At 34.4% G+C, this 26,493-nt stretch overlaps 1 protein-coding gene across 1 annotated transcript in view; it reads left to right on the top strand.

Annotated features, from left to right (window-relative positions):
• The window catches only part of LOC123558471 (uncharacterized), a 38,277-nt gene that overhangs the window by 757 nt on the left and 11,027 nt on the right, over positions 1-26,493 (top strand). Inside the window, exons 2-7 of the mRNA XM_045350350.2 lie at positions 587-827; positions 2,334-2,390; positions 2,846-2,936; positions 3,550-3,710; positions 3,999-4,776; positions 25,768-26,021. Of these exons, the coding sequence (XP_045206285.2) occupies positions 617-827; positions 2,334-2,390; positions 2,846-2,936; positions 3,550-3,710; positions 3,999-4,776; positions 25,768-26,021 (1,552 nt within the window). The 5' untranslated portion in view covers positions 587-616. The remainder of the gene's footprint in view (positions 1-586; positions 828-2,333; positions 2,391-2,845; positions 2,937-3,549; positions 3,711-3,998; positions 4,777-25,767; positions 26,022-26,493) is intronic.

The raw sequence follows: 26,493 nt of genomic DNA, 5'->3' as shown, positions 1-26,493 counted from the left end.
TATCTGATCTCTGATTATATTGATCAACCCCCTAAAACCAAACGACCATCGATTGCTTACAGTTGTGTTAAATGTAAATGCACTCCAATAACATTGCCTTTCGGCAATTACCTGTTTCAAATTCAAGTTACGAATTTAACGTTTCGTAAGCCACAGTATGACAAAAATTCGTTGGCACTGCGGATCGTTGATGATCCAAAACATTTTCTTTCTTTAAGGATGATTTAGAATGTTTTCACGAAAACTTTAACTGTAATTTAGAGAAAGAGTCTTTTGAAAAGAAAAAAAAGTTACACAAACCAGTCGAATATAACGGATTTTACGTAACGATGTATTCTGGGTGCAATTTCTATAGATAAGCCCATAAGTAATTGTATAGAAAAGCTAAATTTAAGATTAAATTAAATATTTGTCAAAGAGGGCATTATACCCGAATCAACCTGGGTATATAGACACAGTTTGTTGTTGATATTACACTCACATAATGCATTGACTGCCAGAAATTATTAAGTATATTATAATTTATTTATTTATTCGCCTCAGCTGCATGCATGAATGAAGAAAAGTATGTTTTGCCTTTTTTCAGACCTAACATGTGCGAATAGATAAAGAAATCATGTCAAGCTCAGTACCCACGAGTTCAACAGGCAATATAACCACGCCCCTCACTACAGAACCTTACACAGAATCCCCTGCACAACAAGAGCAAGATTTCTGGATTGGCCTTGCACTTGCTGTCGGCTCCAGTTTCTTCATTGGTACCAGTTTTATTCTCCAAAAGCTCGGGCTACGTGCTGCAGCCGCAAAGGAGGGCGGAGTCAGAGCAGGTCAGTCCACTGTTATCGTTTTTAGCTCATCTGATTTTTTGAAAAAAAATGATGAGTTATTGTCATCACTTGAGCGGTTGTCGGCGTCGGCGTCGGCGTCGGCGTCGGCGTTGCCTGGTTAAGTTTTATGCTTAGGTCAGCTTTTCTCCTAAACTATCAAAGCTATTGCTTTGAAACTTGGAATACTTGTTCACCATCATAAGCTGACCCTGTATAGCAAGAAACATAACTCCATCTTGCTTTTTGCAAGATTTATGGCCCCTTTTGTACTTAGAAAATATCAGATTTCTTGGTTAAGTTTTATGTTTAGGTCAACTTTTCTCCTAAACTATCCAAGCTTTCGCTTTGAAACTTGGAATACTTGTTCACCATCATAAGCAGACCCTGTACATCAAGAAACATAACTCCATCTTGCTTTTTGCAAGAATTATTGCCCCTTTTGGACTTAGAAAATCAGTTTTCTTGGTTAAGTTTTATGTTTAGGTCAGCTTTTATCCTAAACTATCAAAGCTATTCCTTTAAAACTTGCAACACTTGTTCACCATCATAAGGTGACCCTGTACAGCAAGAAACATAACTCCATCCTGCTTTTTGCAAGATTTATGGCCCCTTTTGGACTTAGAAAATATCAGATTTCTTGGTTAAGTTTTATGTTTAGGTCAACTTTTTCTCTTAAACTATCAAAGCTATTGTTTTATAACTTGCAACTCTTGTTCACCATCATAAGCTGACCCTGTACAGCAAGCAACATAACTCCATCCTGCTTTTTGCAATAATTATTGCCCCTTTTGGACTTAGAAAAATCATTTTCTTGGTTGAATATTATGTTTAAGTCAACTTTTCTCATAAACTATCAAAGCTATTGCTTTAAAACTTGCAACAGTTTTTCACCATCATAAGTGGACACTGTACATCAAGAAACTTAACTCTATCCTGCTTTTTGCAAGAGTGATGGCCCTTTTTGGACTTAGAAAATCATGGGTAGAACAATATTTCTATTATAGAAAAAAAATCAGATGAGCGTCAGCACCCGCAAGGCGGTGCTCTTGTTTAAGGGATGAGTTTGCACAACTTTCACCGTATTCTGTAATATAGTGTTACTTAAGCAGGTGAACAATAGTATTGCTTCATACATGTAAATTTTGAAATTAAGAAAATACGGTTTTTAGTCTAATACGACAGGTCAATTAAAACAGCAACAACAACAGACAGAATTACATAATTAACAATTGAAAAACAATTAATTCTGTAACACATTAACATGCATTCTTAAAGCAAAGTCACTTATTGAATAATAGTCTCAAAACTATTGGCCAGAAATAAACTTGTTGGAATGCCTGCCGGACAATTATTGTCAAAAGGTTCACGTGACATCAGAAATAGACTATCACACTTTTTCACGTAAATTTATACATTGTGTATAATAGATCGACAAGCGTACTATAGACCGTACTATGGATCGGAAATTCATAATTATAATGAGTAATCATTGAATTTATTTTTCAGGTGATGGAGGTCACAAATACTTGCTGCAATGGAAATGGTGGCTAGGGATGTTGTTAAGTAAGTACCCTATACACTATTTTACACTTGTCGGATGGCTTGCCGGTCAATAGTACAAATATTGCCCGAGGCCTGAAGGACATGGCCTGAAGGGGCAATATTTTTGACTATTGACCGGCAAGCCGTTCAATATGTTTTTTATTAGATGGCGTCAGAAATCAATATTCAGAGTTTTATTCTCACATTTTTTATTTAACAAACATGTGTCAAATATAGACCGGTCATGTAGCACAGACTATGAACAGAGAATTTCTATAATAAGTCATGTAATAATAGATTATCGTTGTTATGGTTACGGTATGATTTGATACTTCAGACCAGTCTTACTCATTGTACGTAGTTGCAGAAATGCCTGGTTACAGACCGTTTAATAAATGTCTTTGTAAATGAATGAAGAGAGAATGCTGTTTCTATGTATATAATAAATCAGCAAGTATTATACTGTACCATTTCAGTGGCTCTTGGAGAAGGTTGCAACTTTGCAGCCTTTATCTTTGCTCCTGCTACACTCATCACACCTTTAGGCGCCCTCAGTGTGATCTTCAGGTAAGCAACTCATCACACCTCTAGGCGCCCTCAGTTTAATCTTCAGGTAAGCAACTCATCACACCTCTAGGCGCCCTCAGTGTAATCTTCAGGTAAGCAACTCATCACACCTCTAGGCGCCCTCAGTTTAATCTTCAGGTAAGCAACTCATCACACCTCTAGGCGCCCTCAGTGTAATCTTCAGGTAAGCAACTCATCACACCTCTAGGCGCCCTCAGTGTTATCTTCAGGTAAGTAGGCGCCCTCAGTGTAATCTTCAGGTAAGCAAAATCTACTGGCATGTGATTTTAGTGTATCGAATTAGCTGAACTTTCATATTTTACGGAAACTCTGATATTTGTCGTTGTTTAAGTATCACATGTTATTTCCTCGGGGAATTTTGTTACGTGTTTCATGTATAAACTGTTCGCAAAATGATAAATAAAATCCACATGTTTTCAATTTCCCGCAGTGTTACAATTATTACAAAGAAAATTACATCGTGACGTAATAACATCAATATAAAATTTATAAGATATTCAATAACAGTGATGTTGTAATATTTTATGTGTTTAGAAGACAGAAGTACATACATTCAAATATGGTGTGTACATATGTTTGAATGTATTTACAGTGCGGTTTTGGCCTCCTATTTTCTCGATGAAGGACTCAATCTCCTAGGAAAACTCGGATGTGTGTTATGTGTGCTGGGATCAACTACTGTAGTGTTACACTCACCTAAGTCTGCAGAAATACAGAATATGTATGAACTTTTACAGAAACTCAAAGAACCAGGTAATATTCCCAACTAACAAGCAAATACATTTGTAAGTAAACCAGTGTATGTATCTGAACGTCATAAATAAGCAAAAAGTAAAAAAAAAAAAGAAAGAAAGAAAAACAAAATAAAGAGAAAAAATAAAACAGCATAACTGTTTAATCTGTAGTCTTGAAGTGATTGTGTGTATAGTTTCAGAATAGTTTTGATTCTTCTAAATTCATGTAGTTTCATACAATATTCTTACACTTTTCCCCATTTTCATGTTATTGTTTTTTATCTTGACCGCTTCTCTTTTTTTTCAGCTATATTGGCACTTATTGCTGTGTTTATCCTGGCAGCTGTTCTAGCTATAATATTTCTTGCGCCGAAATACGGCAATTCCAACGTTGTGGTGTACGTTTTTATATGCTCTACGTTGGGGGCGTTAACTGTGATGGGATGCAAGGGGTTGGGAGTTGCTTTGAAAGAAACATTTGCTGGACATAATGAATTCACTAACTGGCTCACATATGTCATGCTGGGAGTAGCCGCTGTGAACATTGTTTTTCAAATAAATTTTCTAAACAAGGCATTGGACAATTTCAACACTGCAGTTGTAACTCCCACTTATTACGTCATGTTTACGTCATGTGTGACGATAATGTCGTTAGTGCTGTATCAAGAATTTGCTCAGTTGACAGTAGAAGATATTATAGGGGATGTATGCGGATTTCTCACAATTGTATGTGGAATATTTATGCTTAATGCCTTTAAAGACATGCACGTTACTTTGAAGAATTTACCGTCATCAAAAACGAAGAATGATAAAACAGTAGATGTAAATGATGGAGTGCGCATGTCTGCCGTTGCCAGAGACACAAGTTATGTTCTTAATTGTAATGAAAATGATAGCGAATTTGACTCTGAGCCTCAAGTAGAGGCTGAACCATTGCTGGACAAAGGGTACTACATAAACCCAGCGTTTGAAGACAGCCAAGCGGATTTGCATGGGGAACTCATGAAACTAAATAAAAGAAACGGACATGTTAAACACCTGTCTTTAACAGAAGTTAAATACACCGAAAATGAAGTGACTCACTTTTAAGACGTGCACATTACTTTAACAAAAATATTTATTTCATTTGTTATTGTTACTTTATCTCTTTTATTTGTCATTTTTTATATTATTCAAGATGCACCTTTTATTTTCTTGCCCATTTTTTATAACTCATGTTGATGTTATTTTGGCAACGTATGGGTATCATTTGAACAACGAGTTATACAACGCTGGCCAAAAGAGTCAAATACCCCATTTGCACATGTCTCCAGAATTATGACATATTCTACGAAATTTCGAAAGTACGTACATGTACATTCAGTTATTTACACATGAAGCGAAATATAAACATGCGATTAAATTAGTTCTATACTGTATTCTCGTACATGTAGTTTGCGATGTATCGGCTGCTTTAGTCATACAGTGAATATTTGATATACATATTTGGTGTACATTATGAAGAAATCTATCATACTATTCAGACAAGAATGTGTCTTTCAATATCGCACTTGATACAGAAAGTGCACGAAATTTTCAAATGTTGAAACGATCTCACTGTCCATGTTTCTCTCACGAGTATTATACAATATTAAAGACACTGGCTTCCAGATCGTTCGACAACAACAAAAATATTAAAAAGTAGGTATCAGGAAAGTATTGCTATATTTCTTAAGAATGCTTTGAAACCTAATTACTGATAGACTATATGTTATGGAAACACATAAGAATTAGTTGTTTTTACTAATTTTTACAATGAAAATCGAAAAGCGCATATCTTTTTCTTGATTTGGCAAGAAACAAAAACTCATTCTAATGTTCATAATATGACCAAACTTCAGTTTTAAAGAAAGATCATTTTTAGCCAAAATCTGGAGGCCAGTGTCTGTTTACTCGTTATTTACAACGCGGTCTAAAACTAAACAAGTCAACAGTTAACGTGGCAGAGCGGACATGTTCAACAATGCCTTTACGGGGGCCTTCAAGTAAACGAATTGATCCACAACAGCATAATACATGGAACTGTGATACAATTAATTACAGCGGACATGTGTTGTTATAAGTTTATTATGTCGGATATTTATTCTTTATAAAAATGTTTCTCTCATACCCCCATTGAATACTTCCATCTGTTTAAAGAGTGACCTTTGCACTTGTTGCCGGTTTATTCATTTTCTTATTTATAAGTTTATATATTTCTTCTGCTTTTTATATGCCCATTTAATGTATGCATGTTTGTTCTGACAAATCTTATCCGATGTAATTGACATATTGTTTTAACTAGAAAATCTGCAGGCAGACTGAAATTTCTGTGTTTTTTTTTGTGTGTGTTTTTTTTTAATATTGTTTAATGTTAGTTCCTAAGATAATAATTTTTGACGATTTTCACTGCACATTCTTATGTATAAACTGACTCGTTCACAGCAGACATGCAAAACACACCGTGTTACCCGATATATAAAAAAATATTTCAAAGGAAATCATGCAAAAGATCAAACAAGTTCGTTAAAAAATTAAATTGAAAAGTGCAAAGCAAACTGAAGCTGCAAATACCCACAGCTTTTGTACCATATATAAATTAGATGAAATTATCGAATCGTTTTGTTAATGTTTGTAAAAATGTTGAAGAAAAAGAAAATTCATAGAAAATGTATAGCGGGTTCTGTTTTCTGTTCTTTCTGCGAATAACTGTATCACCTTTATTTGGAAAACTGTTTACTTAATTGCAAATACGTCAAAGTAAACAAAGAAACTTGTATTGTATTGGAGGAGTGGAATTGCGAAAGGCTGTTTTGAATAAAATAACCGTTCATCTATATATTGACTGAATGCATTCTGAAACATTCCTAGTCTACACACGATTATAACACAGGATTAATTACAAATCAAATGCACTGATTTAATCTCGCTTATTATTTCTCCTAAGAAACTATTTAAAACAATAAAGTCCATTCACAAGTAGCTTTAAACATTACATTTAAATAAACAAGACTTCTTATGACCAGAATTAAGTTCATCAATAAAACTTTATAAAAAAGACCCTATCATTAGCAGAAAACCCATTGAATATAACAGTAAATGTTCTTTATGGCCCGGACCACTTAGCAATTGCATCCCGTCCAGGTCTGCTATTATTGTTTCTTGGTTGCGATATATACTTCCAAAGGATCTTCTTATATATTCTACTATCTATCACAACAGCAATCTTTAAGTGATGTGTGGCGACTGTAAGATATCTCCCCGTACGGTGGGAGTGTTGCACATCTCATTACCTCTCAAGAACAGGCTCAGTCCAATCAAGTGTGCTACTATTGTTTCTTGGTCGCTTAAAGTAAATATGTACAAACCTCGTAACAAGTAGATGGGCCAACTAAGATAACTTGGATAACAAGTAACTATTTAGATATAACTATATGCCCAAATCATTCATTTGTTGAAATCATAAAAGTTATTCGTGGTTTTAGTATTCACAGCATATTATACATTGATGTGAGGAACTTATCATACTTCTCTTTGACAATGCGTTCTGATCTGAGATAATAAAAAAAGGAATTTTTTTTAATAAACCTAGTATGCCAAAATGAAAAGATGTGCAAGAACATCTGTTGGGTCATTTTAAGAGCTTATTAAATGATCCTATTGTTAAACATATTCCATGCAGGAATACCTGCCGTGCTTGAACTCTGAAATTCAGCTTTTAATGAAGAAGAGAAACCGCCTTTAAACTGACTTTAAAACTTCCAAATAAAGTGTATGTTTTAATAAACTGAAAAATTAAAGCACAGACACAGAAACAGTGTAAACATTTTTACTGGGATTATATGATTAACATTGTTTGTGATCCATGGTGCAACAAACTAATTTTGGAGCTTTATTTTGGTTCTTGTGGAATAGCACCACTGGGAAATAATAGCATCCGTAAAATAAATCCTAAAGAAACAACCAGGAATACTAAATATGCACTTCTCGATATTTACAACTGATGGTAATTCGTCCATGCCGGATTTAAGACCAAGACACTGCTCTGTCAAGAAAAGAATTAATATTACAGAGAATGATGTACGGAAACTGCTCTTGAACTTGAACCCATATAAAGCTGCAGGTTCGGATGTGTATTAAGCCCAGTATTTTAACAGAATAATCTGTGGAAATAACACCGGTTAATACCAATCTGTTAAGCAAATCTCTGGAAGACACTGCTGCACCGCTTGACTTGAATCAGGCTTTTGTATCATCATCTTCTAAAAGGTTGAAATAGGCTTGTATCTCTTACTAGAATAGCATTTAATCCTCTTGAGCATATAGTAGTTAGCAATGTTCTGGGCAACTTACATGCCTTAAAATACTGGTCATCGTGACTTTCAGGCTCGTGAAACTCCACCTGTTAGCAGCATACATTGCAGCCAGGTACTAGCATTTTTTTAAATGATGTTGTTGTCATCATGGAATCTAGCAAGGCAGTCGGTGTGGTCAGCCATGGTAGGCTTCTACCTAAGTTAGCACATTATGACATTAGAGTTAATACGCTTTTTTACATTAACGTATACACGAGGTTATTGTAGATGCGACAACCGCCAGTATTGCCCCCCCCCCCCCCCCCCCCCCCCCCCCCTCCACAAGGTTCTGTTTTAAGGTCTCTTCTCTTCTTTCACAATTGTACCTCTCAATATATAGGAAAACATAATAAATTATTATTAGTACCTAATTATGCCTATATAAATCGTCGATCCATAGTGTGTGTGCTATAAAAAAAAAAAGACTGGTCTATATTCAATATGATTATGTTTATAAAACTGTGAAAATTAAGGGGACGCATACTTTGAAATTAGAAAAAAGTGGGTGGGGTATTATAAAATTTACCTGCAAAAAAGTACAAGGTTTTGGTAAATGAAATGAATACTGTTTCAACTGTTATAACTACACAAAGGATTGCTCACTAAAATAAAAATGAGAAAAACTGAAACAAGAAAGTTATTGTTGAATTACATAAGACTTCTTGTGTACATTCAAAGTCAACAATTAAGACTTTTTGGTGCGAAAATAATAGTGCTTCACTTTGTCCAAACATTTATCAATGTCCTACAGATTCTAATTTAAAGAAAGAATGTGAAATAAGTTCACTGTCTTGCTTTTCATTTGGCATATGTGAGCTAAAACACATTATTTAGTTTGTTTACAAAGTAGTGCATAAGAAAAGATACGGTGGTCAAGGAATGCCACATTACAAAACTAAAAGAGTATATTCCCCTTAATACATTAAACATTTATCATTACAGAAGTCTAGTGGCTTACAATAAAGGCCTAGAAATGTTGCCATTATTAATTTTTAACTTGGTATTCATGAATTGCAATGCACTTAAATATCAAAACACATTCAACAAACTTTTGAAAATGTACTGTCTTAAAAATCCCTAAAATAAGGTATGAAATTTTGTTGAGAGGTCCGATCAATGTGTATATGTGCAAAAGCAACATTCTAATCTTGTTCACAAAAGTTACTAATACACAGCAGGAATGTCAATGATCAAAACTGGACGAATATACAGTTATCCTCATTTTAATGTCATTTATAATTTGTCCTTGAATTCTCCACCATACTTTTCATAACTCTGTTTGCACGAGTTGCACGAGAATGCTGTCATTCACGTAAAAAATGGGGTCAAATAAGTTGTAAATGCAATATCATGTAAACGTAGTTAATGGATTATGCAGTTCAAGATAAACTTTATCTCATAACGTAACGAACATGTATAATGTTGTAACAACAACTTTACTTACACTAATTTAAGTAGCAGTCGGTTTATAAGTGACTTTATCGATTCATTTTGTGTTTTGTTATTGTTGTCAAAAGTATAACGGAAGTGCCTCACAACTGAAGCGGAAACCAGTTTGATGCGCAAAGTAGTCCACTGTAGGTAATATTTTTTGACAAATGTCCACAGAAATTAATAATTTTCTAATATTAAAGACGAATATCTGAATAGGATTCATTTTTTGATAAGAAATTATAATCATCGACATGTTTTTTTTAAAAGCGTACACGTGCTGACACCTAAGTTGTCTCCCGTTGTTTATTAGAGTTACCTTTCGTCCGGCGCAGTAATACATTTGCAGTGAATCGCCGAGAAGTCGTGGGAAAATTAAAAACCATGTAAACAAACTAAAAATAACCACCTTTTCAAGATGAATTTCAAGTGATCGGCATTATGCATTTAACCCGCCTGACCTGTGTAGCATCTTAGATATCTGTTCTAAGGTATTCATTGTGTAGAATGTCATGTTATGCCCTTGCAATGCTAATCCCACTCTGATTTTTTTGTTTACATTTTTTATCAATGAGAAATATGGCGTCCATCCCGAGATGAACTGACGTGGCGTTAAATTTTTACATGTTTAAGCAAACCTGGTGTGTTAGAAAGAAAATCTCATCCCTTCAACATTATTTGGAACACTGTTATTGTAAAAAACCTGTTTTTTTCCTAATACAAAAGCTTAATATTTTGTGTTGAATGTACTTTCACAAACACCTCTGTTTTCCTATTACATTCATAGTACCACATCCTTATCCACAAAATACTGAATATTACAGGTGTCCATCAGTATTATATCAGTTTAGGAATATGTTTTTTATTTTCCCACCATCAATTTCTTGAATATGCACCCCTTCCGCATTGCTGTATGAACTGTGAATGTAGCAATATGCGTCCCCTTAAGTCCTGATTTCATATAATAAAACGCTTATTGAATGACTTGCTACGGAAGAGTATTAGTGTCAGGTGTATGTTATTTATTAACTCGAAATTTTGAGTTACTAAGTCGAAATTTCGAGTTACGTATCTCGAGATTTCGAGTTACTAACTACAATAGTTTACGTTGATGTATAGGTCCTGACCAAGATTAGGTACCTAGTGTATCCATCGGATAGCCCTAAAGGGTCATATAATTAAGATGACCGGGCAGCGTTTGCTCATAAAAATATCACTACTTAAACCATGTTTAAGTCTGGAAGGTTTTCGACCTAGTTTGAGCCCATATGGCAATGGAATATAGAGATTCCCTATATGAATGTGTAGTTGTGAGTCTGACCAAGATCGGGTACCTGGACATATCTAGATTTTGAGGAGAGGTCATAGAAGGTAACGGATGTATTCAAACTTAGAATATTTCACTATTTTGACCATATCTGGAAGGTTTTTGACCTAGTTCGTGCCCCTTCCACCTGAACATACTATACATGTAAAAGAAGGTATATATCCTGGATACAGTTTGAAATCTGGAGTAGCTCTAGGGGCTATGTCCTATTTTAACTGGGGCATACTGTCTTTTTATCTTTTACTTTTAATACTATTCTCGATCTAACAACTGTTTTTCTGTCAGTGCCGACCAGTCATAATCGGAAAACGATTGTTGGTTGTACAGATCATAGGCGTAGGAGCGAGTTTAACTTTCGGGGGTCAAACCTTTTCGACGGGGACCGGGGTCTGGCAAGGGATCCACGGTGCATTCATGACAAAACCTTGTCCAGGGGCCAAATGGGTTATTCTAATGCATTTCTAATGAACCACACAATGGTGTAACTTAATCGGTCAAAATATGTATTGTTCTAAATCAAGAGTGCCATTTTTTACAGTCTTCGGTTGAAGCCCTGAAGATACAAACAAATAGCGCTGCATTTGTCTAATTGTGATATAAAGTTGTTGAAATATTATTTCCCTTGAAATGACAATGAAAAATGTAGATACATAACGTTTACATGCGTAAACAGGCTAAATACTTACAACGTTTTTGCAGACGCTCAAAACGGAACTGTAGTGATGCGCTAGATATTATACTTTTTTTTATAAAATATAATCGAACAATCCTAGGCGTAAACGAGGTTTCAATACTCATCTTACAGAGACAAAGTCAGAATGCAAAGAAAGGCCAAAATGCAAATCAGAAATCAGGTCGAAAAGAATAAAGAATTAGCTCTATATGTTATATTAGACTGCACGTTATATCTCTTTTCCAAAATATTGCAGGGGCCAAACTATAGTTCGCCCCCTCCCCCATCCTAGCTTTGGGGTGGCCAGGCCCCCCCCCCCCCCCCCCCTGCTCCTACGCCTATGCAGATGTAGATGTAGATGTACGGTAGGTCATACATTGATGTATGCTACTATTGCTAATATATGTTCAAGTCCCTACATGTTGGGTACAATATATGGATGTGTAGATTGATGATTCCATTTCTAAGAGTCAAACGCTGTCCATTGCATTTTTGTATATCGAAATTTCGAATAACGTATCGAGTAACTAAGTCGAAATTTCGAGTTAATAAATAAAACGCACCTGGCACTAATGCTCTTCCGTAACTTGCAAATCAGAAGCCCATCGGTCCTTCGTACCTCTGGCTAACATTTTGACTAATTCTTTAAGTGTATAATAATATCAACTGTTTCAAATCGCATGCTACACACCAGATAAATTAATGCCGATAAAGTTTATGTATATTACGTTTTGATTTGGAATTTAATGTTATTGCTGTCTGTATTGACGTATCAGGTCATTGCGTAATGTGTGATAATCATATCTATGGATTCGCACTTTATAGATATGAAAAAAGGAATATTCAAGCCCCGTCTTGCTTATTTGGAAAATCTTATCGTTGATTAATCTTTTTAAATCCCACAATAGGTCGCTATGACAGCACATGTAAACGCGATTACCTACCTTTACCTGTGCACAGGTAAAAATAGATTGTCAAACAAAGCGATACGCCAGGTGCGAAACTAAATACGAATTTATCCATATACTGCTGGCTTTATATGACAGTATATCGATTTAAGTATTCAAACATTCCTATCATGGTTCCTTGCGTATGACACCCGCGGACTACTTGCTGACTTAGTACGTCTGGATATAATGAAAGAATTTAGGTGTGGGAGAAATAGAGTGACTCAAGAAAATATTCTTTATTAGAGTGGTTAGCATTTTCATTAAGATAAACATTTGTAACATTGACACAGGAACGTATTTGTCCTAGATACAAATCTAACTTACTGAGTGATCTTTTCTTATGAAAATTCATGTATAATCACTATTTGAACACAATCTATTCAAATATTGTATGTTTAATTTTCACCAAAAACTGGAGTGGATTACATTTCGAAAGACCAACCATGTACTAAGGATCACTCGAAAATTGTCTTTGTGAACATTTGATTTACAACGGTGATTTGATATGGATTTATGATTCATGTATACAAAAATAGCCTAAGGTAAGATTGACTTTTGTTATCTTAATAGAAAAAGTCTTTCTTAACAAAGCTTTCACAAAAATGTATACTGTATTTGCATCTAAAATGTGCGTGCATTCCAATTACGAAAGGTCTGTAATTATCTGTTTGTTGAAACAAGCATTTGATACATGATGTGTTGCCAGCTGTACCAACTTGTTCCCTACACCGTTGTCTAAATTGGCAAAAAATGAAGAAAAAAAGAAAGATTTTTGCAGCAGTGTATCTTTGATGTGACAAAATTCCAATGCCATTATGTGTCAAATTTCTGCTTACTCATTCCTAACAAATTAACAATTATGAATTATCAATAATGTAGTTCTGTCTATCTATATATTTATCTTCCTTTACTATCTAACCCTTTACACTGAGGGACGTAGACATTTTCGAACGCTTCAGTGAATATATATGCAAAAACACTCGCCATTATATCGTTACTTCTGCGAGATTTGGTCTTATGTGCAACGTTTTTGGAAAATCGTTACAAAAAGACGCTAGTGAAGGAATTGAAGCACCGTTTAATCAGTGACACTGTTTTTTGGTTGTAATTTTCGAGCTTGCACTGGGATATTGTTTAATTTTGTCGTCAAGTATTTCGTACAATTGTCTACCAGTATATTGAACACTTATCTCAGGTCCAGAAAAATCACAAATTAGCTATATAGCTAGAAGTAGCTATAAAACCAATAACAATAATGCAAAATATGTCAAAATCAAATGCAAAATGGTCATAATCATGTCCAAATGATTAATAAGATGAAAGACAATAACACAAAATCAAGATCTTTGCAGTCACATTTTCAATAAATGCAGCAGTATTTTGCGATAAATCATTGGTGAATGTCGCAGAAATTCGCAACATGTATTGAAACTGAAACTGCATAGATCTCCGTTCTTTGTGGCCGTCTTTTGTCTCATAGACCGTTTGAATGGGATAATAACTATTTTATATTTGATATTGACATTGATTGAACAATTCTTACTGGTTTAATAGCTATTTCTAGCTATATATAGCTAGATTTAGCTATATAGCTAATTTGTGACTTTTCTGGGACCTTATATGTAAGCTTAGAGATTTAATGAGAGTTCTCAGTGTTTTATTCTATATACCTTTGTATAAAAGTTTCTTTGTCGGAGCACCTGACAGGCCATTTACTGTATCAGTAGTTGTAACACTATTAATATATAATATTATAATATAGAAAGCAATTTATATGAACAACAGTTATTTCGTTTTTACAGATTCACAAGTATAAGCTCGAGAACCCTGTTAGTATTTATTATGGATTGCACTCTAGCTCCCGCAGCACGGTTTGAATTCATGGACATTAATATATAAATTGGACTTTAGTCCAAAAATTACACTCAGTTAATTTACTTCCCCGTTCCCTATCATACTGTAAACAAAGAAACAACCATCCTTCTTTGATACACACTGTTACTCATTCATATCACCTATCTCCAGGTATGTGACCAGTGATTCATCACTCGGTCAGACGTTCATACATCACCTACTTGGTTATAGCGACATTATAATTTTTATATTTATATATGAACTATTTGTTTAAACACTTCAGTGAGCAATGAATATACTTAAAGGATAGGCTACACAGCAGAATAACTGCTTCAGAGGTCTATAAAGTATAATATGTAACTATACAGAAACAGGCGTTCAGCCTCCATCCCATCTATGTCCATTCAATTATTCACTTTCGATCATGCTTGAATTCAATATAATAATTTCAGTTCAGTACGATCTGTTTACTTATTGGTTATAGTACAAGGCTATAGATTGGTCCTTAGGCCCTTTGGACCTCACTTTATGCATACTATCTCATTAATATTCATATTTTGAAAAAGACCAATAAATAAAATGTGCTATTTGTTTATCAGGCAGTATTATGCACACTGTCTCCCTGCGTGAGTGAAAATGTTTCCAGTTACCATAGAAAATCTCCGCTTTCATATACAAATTACAGTTTATTTTGACGTTATCACGGTATTGTTAACAGTGTATTTGTTTTACTAATACGGTTGTTATTTGAGAAATAGATAAACACCACACCGTTGTGAAATGATTAAATTTCGAAATCAGTATCATTAAAATCGGGTCGTTTGTAATTTAGCAAGTAATAAAGCAACGCATGAAAGAAATAAACATTTTCGTAACTGGGGTGACGAGTGCATTCTGTTAACTGGGACTCTTAAATTTATTTTTATATTGATTCGGTTACCCACACCATAAAGCGGTGAATAGCGAGGACGTACTTTATATCTCTAATCAATAATAGTTATACATCATAAAGTAAAGTATTGGAATACTACATCTTTGTTTGTAAGAAAAAATAACAATATTTAGTTACATGAAACCTAGGTCACGAAGTCTTCCATTACAGGTTTCACAACTGTTAGATTTCTATAAGTTTTATTGTCTTGCTATGTATAAGAATAATTTATACACATCTGTTAATTTGACTTGGTCAGTGGACAGACTTGCCAAATTACATGATAGTGTTAGCATATGAGAAATCAAAATGTATTTTCACTGAAAAATAATTTAACATACTATACTTTAAAATATATTTCATTTGTGCCCATAACATTATTCTATTTTCATAATCTTCATTTGATATACAGATGTGTTTCATTTAGATGAGAAAATGTTGGCTCCAAAAAAAGTAAATATGTAAAAGTAATAACGAAAACATCATGTTTTTCTAACATAGCAATAGAAAGGAAACATTAAAAGACTGCAAAATGTCATAAAATCTAAAAATTACAGACGTTCTGTATAACCCAAACGAACTTTTGTTTGCAAAACATTACCTTAATAGCTAGCTGATTTATCGCAACTGAAACAAGGACTGTAGTGCCACAACTAGAACTTTTCTATGATATTTTCATAAGTACCGTTTCTTACGCAATAAAATATGACAGTTTTAGATCTATAAGATAGTTTTATATAATATTCATATTACACGAAAGTAGGCCGGCAACATACAATACAAAAGGTATATATACCATACGATTTTTTCTGACTGTAAATACGTGAAGAACAAGCCTTATTGTTGACAGAATTTATATAGGTATATAATAAAATGATATATTAGCCATGCATTATAGATATGTACAGTTGTCGAAGCTGGTCCTTAAACATAGAATAAATTGTGTGGTTTAGGAAACAAGGAAAAAGATAAAGTTTCATGTTTTTTTTTTCCAGGAAATTTTCATAACGTTTAAAGTATCGTAATTCAGATACAGAAGATACATGTATTTGTTGTTTGGTGACAGAAGATATTAGAGCCGCGCCATGGGAAAACCAACATAGTGGCTTTGCGACCAGCATAGATCCAGACCAGCCTGCGCATCCGCGCAGTCTGGTCAGGATCCATGCTGTTCGCTAACGGTTTCTCTAATTGTAGTAGGCTTTAAAAGCGAACAGCATGGATCCTGACCAGACTGCGCGGATGCGCAGGCTGGTCTGGATCCATGCTGGTCGCAAACCCACTATGTTGGTTTTCTCATGGCACGGCTCATTATACTTTGTGAAATTTTATTGATTTTTGCTTTATACAACATGAATTAGGGTTTTATTCGTCAAACAGTGTCCTTCTTTTTCACTGAACACGAACTTCACTATTTTTGTGTCAGATTATGAAATGAGGCTGCATGAAAAAGGTTAAATATGCGATAAATACATATTTGCAATGGTATTGAAGCACTCCTGTATTGTATTAGGCTCCTAAGTGATTGAATAAAGTATACAATTATCTTACCGGATCAATACATGCAGCAGGTGTAGCGCCGTCACTTACCGAAGTTCCTCCAGAAGTATTGTGTTTCAAAATCCATTTTATTAATGTTAACGTTGCTGGAAGTTGTTTACATTAAGGCCGATCCAAACAGATTCAGTACTTTGGTAGAAGTCTATTGATTTCAGAACATGTTTAACATGGTATTAACCGTGGATAGTAAGGTCAGTAATAAAGTAGTTATATACATGTGTTTAGTTGAGAAATTGAAAATGAATCTAGTTAACGGAGAAAAATTTAGTTACCGAAATCATCAGACTACAAGACAACCCGATGGAAAGGAAAAGTTATACAGTCCATGTTTTCGTAAAGCTATCTCATCTATATTGATGTATACGAATATGATTTGGTGATACCAGTTTAATACATTTTTATTACTTTTTTTTTGTATTGAACAGTCTTCATCACATTCAGTAAAAATCATTGAACAAATATTAAGATTAATCGATCACCACCAGCTTCACGCTGGGTTCAAATTATATTTTATAGGCCATTATATAGCTTTTAGAATGTCACTGCGTACAAACATTGACAACTTTTAATGCCATTTGAATGGAAATCTTATTGGGTGTGCATTTTTTTTTCAAATGCATCAATTGTCCATTCGACGCTCCAACGCCGGAAATCATGAAACGCTTTTTATGCCGCATATAATCATAAACTTCCGTTCGAGTTATCAAAAGCATACTGACTTTACTACAAAAATAAATGACAGATGTAGTAGCCACTGTGATTGGCAGCTAAAACATGAAATGCCAGTCGAAATTCTGGCTAAAGCTACACTATTCACCTTAATAATTCTCACAGTTTGCTACCTGATACCGTATGCATATCATATAGTCTAGTCCAGATTTCAATAAATGTGAGAGGTACAGGCATTTTTTTAGTATTTGGTCCCATATACTTTTTTAGTATAATTTGGGTATGCTGAATTCATAAATATATGTTGGCCATCTGGCAAATGATTTTTTGTAGGTCAAAATGGCGGAAAACAAAATGGCCGCCAAATTAAGATATTTCTAATATAAATATGTAATAGTATTACAATTATCCAAAAATATGTGGGGTTCTTTATCAAAGTTATGTGTAACATAGTAACAGATTAAATTAACAACACTTTTTTCAAAGATAAATAACTTTTAATCAAAATGTGTGCTCCATTAGGAGAAAAAAAACATTTAAAAACCCACTCTAACTTGACTATTTTGCCAAAAAGATGATTATTAAATAATTCACGTTGGTTATAATTGCAAAACTATTGCTGAATACAGTACACTAATTTTATATGTGGAATCAGTTTACAGGACAGAAGCTAAATCTATAAACTGTTTATCATATAATCGTTTCAAAATAATATAGATTGAAATATTTGCTTCATTTCATGTTAATTTACTGTCTCGAGTTCATACAGCTGGTAATGCTTTTAATCGCATATACATTATCTATATCTGTGCATAAGAGCCCGGTCTTTTTACATTCACATCTGAGGGTTTTACATCCAGATGTACACTTGCAAGCAATGAACTCAATACAAGCTTGAGGAATTGGATCACGGGTAATAAAAACTGGCGTAAGTGTGTCATCTGCCACTTTCCATCCTATGTCGGAAGGTGCAGGCAGGTCTGCATTGAGAACAGTTGATTGGTTCCATACCAGGGCTTGATAATGAGCTCTTCTAATGAGAAATGAGCAAGCATCGCTGGTTGGGGGTATGTGTTAAGGACTTGTAGACCTGCTAAACATAACATTTTGAGCACTGTCAGTACTTACAGCATCTTGGCCATACATTTTGCAAATAAGATATTCACAGTTTTTCATTACTTCGTCAGAAAGTTGTCCATATCCAAGACCTTCTATCAGTTTTGCACTGGCTGTAAACACTTTAACTACAGATCTTTAGAGATTCCACAGAAATTTGATGAAAGGCAAGTAGATTTCTACGCAACTCTTATTGAGGATTTAGTTAACACTGTGTTGACTTGAATGTATTTTCGTTTATTTCACTGTTCCAGCCATCATCCATACTGTTGCATTTATTTCCTGCAAGTGGCATAGTAAGAGCAAATACGTCAGTATCTCTGGCAGAAACAACAACAGTGGCACAATTTGATCGTTTACTGCAATGAACAGCATGGAGAATGATTCTTGTGTCAGCTTCCTCTCATTTAGCCTTTATTTCATCCAAATTAAGTTCAATGACAGTGTTTTCAACAGTTTCTTCATCCTAAAAGCCGTCACCAACAATCAACGTCTTTTCTTAGGCGATTGCATGATCAGCTTCTGATAAAAATCTACTACGTCAATTTTATTTGCTGGAAGTGTCAAAAAGTTACACCAGATTTCAAATAATTCATTGATATTTGCAAACCACCCATTCTGGGGCACTGCCCATTACAAATCCACAAGCTTAAAGTAAAGAGCCTGATCAACAGTTATATAACTGAATGTGACTGTCCCAGCCTTTCTGATATATGCATACACTTCCGAACAATAGTGTTTAATGTGTCGATATCTCATTCTCAGTAAGATTCAGCGGAATAACATGACCAGTTCCAGGATCCATTGATTCCAGGTTTTGTTTTTCAGCTAAATATGTGTCTACTATTAGTGTGTCTCTGTAGCTCAATGTGTGTCCTGCACTATGAAATAGGTTAATTAAATGTTTTATCCTAGTCATCTAGTGCTATGTACTTGCAAGTCCTATGTGTTTAAGGGTCCATTTTTTATCATCACTCACTTCATAAACAATATCTTGTGCTACACTTAATAATTTTGTTTGCCTATCAGATTCAGGATCTTTATGGTCAAAGTCTTCATCTAGAAGCTCTTTGCCACCATACGTTGAATTCAGAAACATGAACAGACACTCTGGAACACAATTTACTGAATCATTTTCAGTCACACTCAGTCCAGAATGTCCGAGTTAGTGCTACGTGTACAATTGACAAGAAGTCGTCACTGGAATTATAGTTCTGTATTGTCAGCCGTTCATCAATATTACCAGTAGTATTATAATGGGCATCTCTAAGCATTGACGCAAAACATTCATATGGAACAAGAAGTGTATTCCTTTCAACAGAAGATATATGTAGTGGAGTTACAAACTAAAACTGGTTTCTCAGTTTACGTTGTAGGGCTTCTTTGAAAGATGATATTCTAGAATTAAATGAATGACAAAGAATTGTTGAAGAAGTCTCTTCAGTACGTATGCGGTATCTGTTCCAACTGTCTGAAAACTGCAGTATTTGCGATTTCATTGCAGCATACCAACGTTCATGTAAAAGAAAGGTCATGGCAAGATCTGTATTTGAGTTGTCCGACTTGGTTTTGCGAACTCCGTATCTAAAAATATTTAAACATTTTTATATTTGCCCTCCGTTGACATCAGAGAGTCATAATCGTATTGTGTTGTCATGTTTAGCATCCTTTAAAATACATGTACTATCACTAACTAGTTATGTTAAAGAGTTTTTTGTTTTTTGTTTGTTTTTGTTTTTGTCTTGACAGAACATACACATTTCTTAATTTAGTAAGAGTATAATGATAAGTTTAATGAGGATGCAGCTTAATCTGATGTTTGTTTTATATTAAACTTAGCTTTGACTGAATAGTATGTATTAGTTCTTTGTGGACAAAATTAGAATAACACTTTCTATGGCAACGTATTTTGTCATTTTCATCTATTTTTTCAATTCTACTAATGACTTCATATTTAGAAAAAATCTCTGAACAAATCTTGATTCAGCACACTCTTTTAGAGATGTTATGCCTTGAGGCTGTTTAGTTTCAAGTTTTGTCAGATTTGGCCTCCTAACAAATGATGCACTTTTCCGTGCTATCTTGAAATGGTCTCTTTAGATGCAAAGTCTTGTCCATTCTTACTTTGGAATATTTTAACACCTATTAAACAAAATATTATTTATTACTTATCATTCGCAAGCAATTATAGTATATAAAAAGCTAGCATTAACAGATTCTTATAAATGAACTTATCACAGATACTGAAAGTTAAAACAAATACAATTTCACCAAATCTTAAAATATAACGAAGTATATAAAGCAAAGCATCTCTAAAAAAGTTTAGAAATAAAGTATACATGTACATTTGGCCTACCTGTAAATAAAAAAACCTTCGAAAAGTCCTCATTCCATGAAGTATTCTTGACATCTCTAAAGCCTTAATGATCATGAAAGAGTGTTGTTTTTTTGTCAGAGTTAATGTACATTAAATAACAGGTAAAACACTCCAAAGAGTTTAGATAAGGACTTTAAAACATGATTTGACTCAGATTGTTATTGTGATAGAGACCAGGATTGTTTATGCTAATTAAGTTCACATTAGCCTTAATCTTAATCCCTGTCACACTTAATTCTCATCAATTATTATGATGCTAAGGTATTAAAAAGTTTACATTTGTATTATTAAATAAAATTATCTAGTTACCAGGATAAAATACGTTCTACATGGTATTCTGTTTATTACAAACAATGTCATGTTAATTAAGTTTTAACTTCTCCATTGTTTATTTTGTCTTAAATGACTATTTTAAAACTGCAAAACCACTTCATCAAAATATTATTTTCTTTTTTGACATAAAATTCCAGCGAAAGTTTTCAATCTAATACTTAGTCTCATTCTTCTATTCTATAAATGATGTTGGATATATATTTTTTTAAATTGTCTTCAAATTCCCCTTTTTGAACCCCGTTAAGTTCACATTTTTAACTTGTGATATATTTTATTGATAAATATTTACTCAATTATACCAAAAACATTAAATAATTTGTTGAAACATATCTAAAGATAAAGATTTGTATTAGAAAGTAATATCGATGGAATTTTTTATGTTAAAAACAGTGGTCATTTTTGCCCCCATTTTTTACCCTTTCAGAGGCATTTGCCAGATGGCCAACATATATTTTTGGATTCAGCATACCCAAAATATGTAAAAAAAGTATGTTGGACCAAATACTAACAAAATGCTTGTAACTTCTTAAATAAGCTTATATCTGCAAAATCGGACTAGACTAATAAAGATACCTACTAAAATCGTTCATTTTAACTCGAACATTCACTGAGATTTTAAAACAGCGAACTATGTTTATGAAAAAAAAAACACTTTTAGATTGTTATGCTATCTAAATAAATATTCCGATTATAAGCCACTGTAAACATCAATGTTTAATGTAAGGAATAATCATTAAATACTCTTTACACACTAAATAGCGTATTTTAATTAGACATAATTTATATCCTTGTGTCTTAAGATCGATTTTTCTATTACTGAAACATTTTTTTGGTAGCTCCGAGGTGACATGTTTGCGTTTTTGATCTCTTGGCCACCGAGATACTAACTCGTGGGAACGAGATACTATATCGTGTTCCCGAGATACTAGACTATCTCCGTGAGTTAATATTAAATGATTAACATTATATGCATGTATTCACGAAGTGAACGGTCAAAACTTTGTCTGTTGACATATAAAGTAAAAAAGAAAAAGAAAAAGAAATATAAATTTCAATATTTAAAACGAAGCAAGCCAAACACTCCGTTAATATATGAATGCTGTCCAAGTAGATCTATATCATAATATAAGAATATAAAGATTTTCCGTGGTTCAAATAGTCGGATCTCGTCTGCACGACTGCTTCAAAGCAACTTGTCAATAAGATTCCCGCTAAACAGAACCGCAAAATATGCGTGGGCGTGTTAATTTCTTTCTGGATAATCAAAATTTGTCTTGATATCTCCTAATATCTTTTGGAGCAAAATGTGTACATAGTCTTGTAAAATGTTTTGTTTCATTTCATATGCATACGCTTTTATTTGCCCGTGCCACAAACATAAAACTTGAGCAGGTTTCACGTGCAGTTCCACACTCTTTCGTTTTCTTGTGTCTCATACATAATGTTCAGCCTTACAGGATAATTGATCACGTGCAGAACCATACGCAACGGTATTACTTGCCTGTAAAACGAGCTCACGCCTTACTGGGACATATTTGCATGCAGAACTATTTGCTTTCATTCGCCAGTACCACATATATTACTGTAGCTGTACTTGAGCATGTGTCCCGGGTGGTTCTGGGACGACCTGTGTATAAAAAGAACTGGAACCATTGTCTTACCCTCACATGATCGCAAGGGGCGACTTACGGGGTCCGAACTCTTGATTTTGCTGTATCTCTTTGATTCCAGCAGGTATATAAGTTTTAATTCCACACATCATATTTTTATTTCAATGTAAATGAGGTTTTAGTCCTATTTGCGCCATATAACCTCTACTGTGTTTGTCCGCCATATAACTGAAATCAAACAGTCAGGTGCAGAACGGTGTTCTCATTTGCTTGTATATGTATCATATAGATAATGCCCACGCTTATTGGAACATGTTCACTTGTTTTCATTTGCCGTTACCACTTTGAAAAGGCCTTACTAGACCATGTTTAATATGTAGGGTCGTACAATCTCATTTGCCTGTACCACTTTCGTAATGAACACGCCATAGTTACTCGTCATCTTAGTTAAGTTCACATGGAAACCATACGCTCTCATTTGCTTACACCTGATGCATGATCATACGAGTTTATTTGCAATACGAATAATGTTCATCATCATGTCTCTCTTGAGTATGTTCCGCTGTCATTTGACTGTACCAAATTGTTTTAAACATGGAACTATACATTCGCAATTGCCTGTACAAAATACAGAATACAAAATACTTTAAACATACATGAGCATACGCTTTTATTTGCCTATACCACCTGCATAATAAAGAAAATGTTTCACAAACAGGATGACAGACAGTCATTTGCCTTTACCACATGCAGGGCCATACACATTTATTTGCCTGTACCACATGCATAATGCTAACGCCTTTCTGAAGCATGTTTCACACGCAGGATTTGCCTTTGCCACATGCAGGACCATACGCCGTCATTTGCCCGTGTCACACGTAGGACCATACGCTGTCATTTGCCCGTACCACATGCAGGACCATACGCTGTCATTTGCCCGTACCACATGCAGGACCATACGCTGTCATTTGCCCGTACCACATGCAGGACCATACGCTGTCATTTGCCCGTACCACATGCAGGACCATACGCTGTCATTTGCCCGTACCACATGCAGGGCCATACGCTTTTATTTGCCTGTACCACATGCACTATGCTCACGCCTTTCTGGGGCATGTTTCACATACAGGATCATTCGCGTTTGTTTGCCTGTACTAAATGCATAATGTTCATGTCTTTCTGGAGTATGTTTCACATGCTGGATCATAAGCTGCCATTTGCCTGCACCAAATATATAACGCCCTCGCCTTTACATTCGCATTTGCCTGTACTACATACTAGTACATATTGCTTATGCCTTACCTGAAAAGCATTCCGATACAAGATCGTGCGCTCATATTTTTCTTGTACCAAGAATATTATTACTGACGTGCTTCTGATTCATTTCAGGGACGTAGCCATATATTAAAACCCTGAGGTAAAAACGATTTAATGAAGGAAGGGCTGTTTAAACGATAATGCATTGTTTCAGTCTTTTGAATAAAATTAATATTTGTTCTATGTGTCTATATCCATGTATATAGAATATTTTGAAATGTGATAAGTATGTTTTGTTTCGGATCATTATCAAATTGTTGCCAAATCTTTGTTCGTAGCTGTCATAAAGTAACAATCCTGACTTAGCACGGTACATGATACCTGAATAGGCATAAAACTATGACTAACCAACCTGACACTGATTGCTATCACGCCGACGCAACTGTACGATTTCTTAATAACGTTTTGGGGTAATACTGAAGCGCTCACAAAAAAAAAAAGTGTTTAAACTCTGTGATTTGTCACACGAGCCCAATATGCCTTATTTCGTTGGAATTACATGTCTGAGAGGCTTTTGAAAAAGTAACAGTCTATACAAAATTTATTACATTTTGCTTCTTTTGATATTCCTAAATGTCTAGTATGTATTTATTTCACTGTCTTTAGAGTTTTCAAACATAAGTTGTGAACGAGTAGCATATTATGAGCATCTTACAGAACATCTTATGTTGATTGTTTAAATAGCTTGTTATCTAACGCTGGTGTATTTTGCATGTATGCAAGCTTTGCTACAATAATATATTACGTTCCTATGCTGAAACAAATGAAGTATGTTGCAAGGTTTCAGTTACATAGTTCAACATAAAGATGTTGTAATTTATATAACAGTTACTATTTCTGTCGCAAACTTCTACCCTTCTCTTCTTTATTCTGTCTACATTAATAATTCATTAACCAACTGACCTACACAAACGTTGTATACAAGCGGTACATAAAGATATCCTTGTATTCATTGGTATCATGTTTCATGCAAGATCTAGTCATCTTACTGCATGTTTATAAATTTGTGTACCTTACTGTTTAAAGCGGAGAAGTGCTAAACTATTTTTCGTCTTAGCAGTAAAAAAAAGCTTGCTGTAGATATTTCCACGTCTTAGCAGTAAAAAAAAAACTCGCTGTAGATATTTCCACGTCTTGGCAGTAAAAAAAAGCTCGCTGTAGATATTTCCACGTCTTAGCAGTAAGCTCTTTGTGGATCTGCAGTAAAATAATTTCTCTATGAATATATGGCCAATGAAAATGTTAGAATAACTGTGTCGTTTTGAATAAGATTTGCCAAAGTTCCATCAAGTAAGATTCATTCATTTTTAAAGCCTTTCATACAGAAGTCACAAATTCGTATACTAAAGTCGTAACGCGAAATTTCAAAATGATTAAGCTACATATTTGTACATCGGTTCTAGCGGTTACTTAAGTTGTTTACGTGTTGTCAACATAAAAGGAAAGAAAAAGACAAGAAAATCTTAATATGGTCGTTATTTTTGTGTTTACAAAAGTTACGTGTCAAGTCATGATAATCTTGTAATATTTTCAGGGACACATACAACAAATAAAGAAGAATCCGTCCAAATATGGCGACCAACACTTCAGTGGCGCCTTTGATTACGACAACGCCAACGTTACTACCTGTCAATACCACAGAAAACATCTCAACGACAACACTATGGAACCACATACCAACAGAAGAAGCCCTCAGAGAATTCTGGATCGGTCTGGCGCTTGCTATATCGTCTGCATGTTTTACCGGAAGTAGTTTTATTTTAAAAAAGAAAGGCCTGCTGAATGCCTCTCAAGCAGGGTCACGTGCCGGTAGGTTATATAACTAAATCACTAGGCATAAATCTAAAATATCTTAAAATATATCAAAGAAGAATTCTTTTAGCACCAATGCATGTTAGTATTATATGCAATATGACAAATGGAGTGTATTTGATCGCTTTTTCAAATGAATAAGTGTATTTAGGACTACGTCTTGACCTTGATCGATATATATACTAGAGAAAAAAGAAACTCTGCGTTTTATATTTTCAGTAGGGTTTTACAGAATGAACATTTCCAATATTAAGTACACACATTATTTTGATTTGTCTTACATTTTATCGGATCTTTGTCCTCGAAAGTAGGCAACTTTTTGCACGTGCACATTTACACATTTGTTTTGTCAATTACCAATTTGCTGAACCTTTATGCAATCAAAAAATAACATTTCACATTGAATCGACTCGTCAAGATACCACGGCTTCGCGAAAACATCATAGTTCGAGCTCTTGTGCTTCCTCAA

This window comes from Mercenaria mercenaria, chromosome 5 (genome assembly GCF_021730395.1).
Source record: "Mercenaria mercenaria strain notata chromosome 5, MADL_Memer_1, whole genome shotgun sequence".
NCBI lineage: Eukaryota > Metazoa > Mollusca > Bivalvia > Venerida > Veneridae > Mercenaria > Mercenaria mercenaria.
The sequence above is the reverse complement of the archived record's forward strand: the minus strand, read 5'-3'. Positions and strand labels throughout refer to the sequence as shown.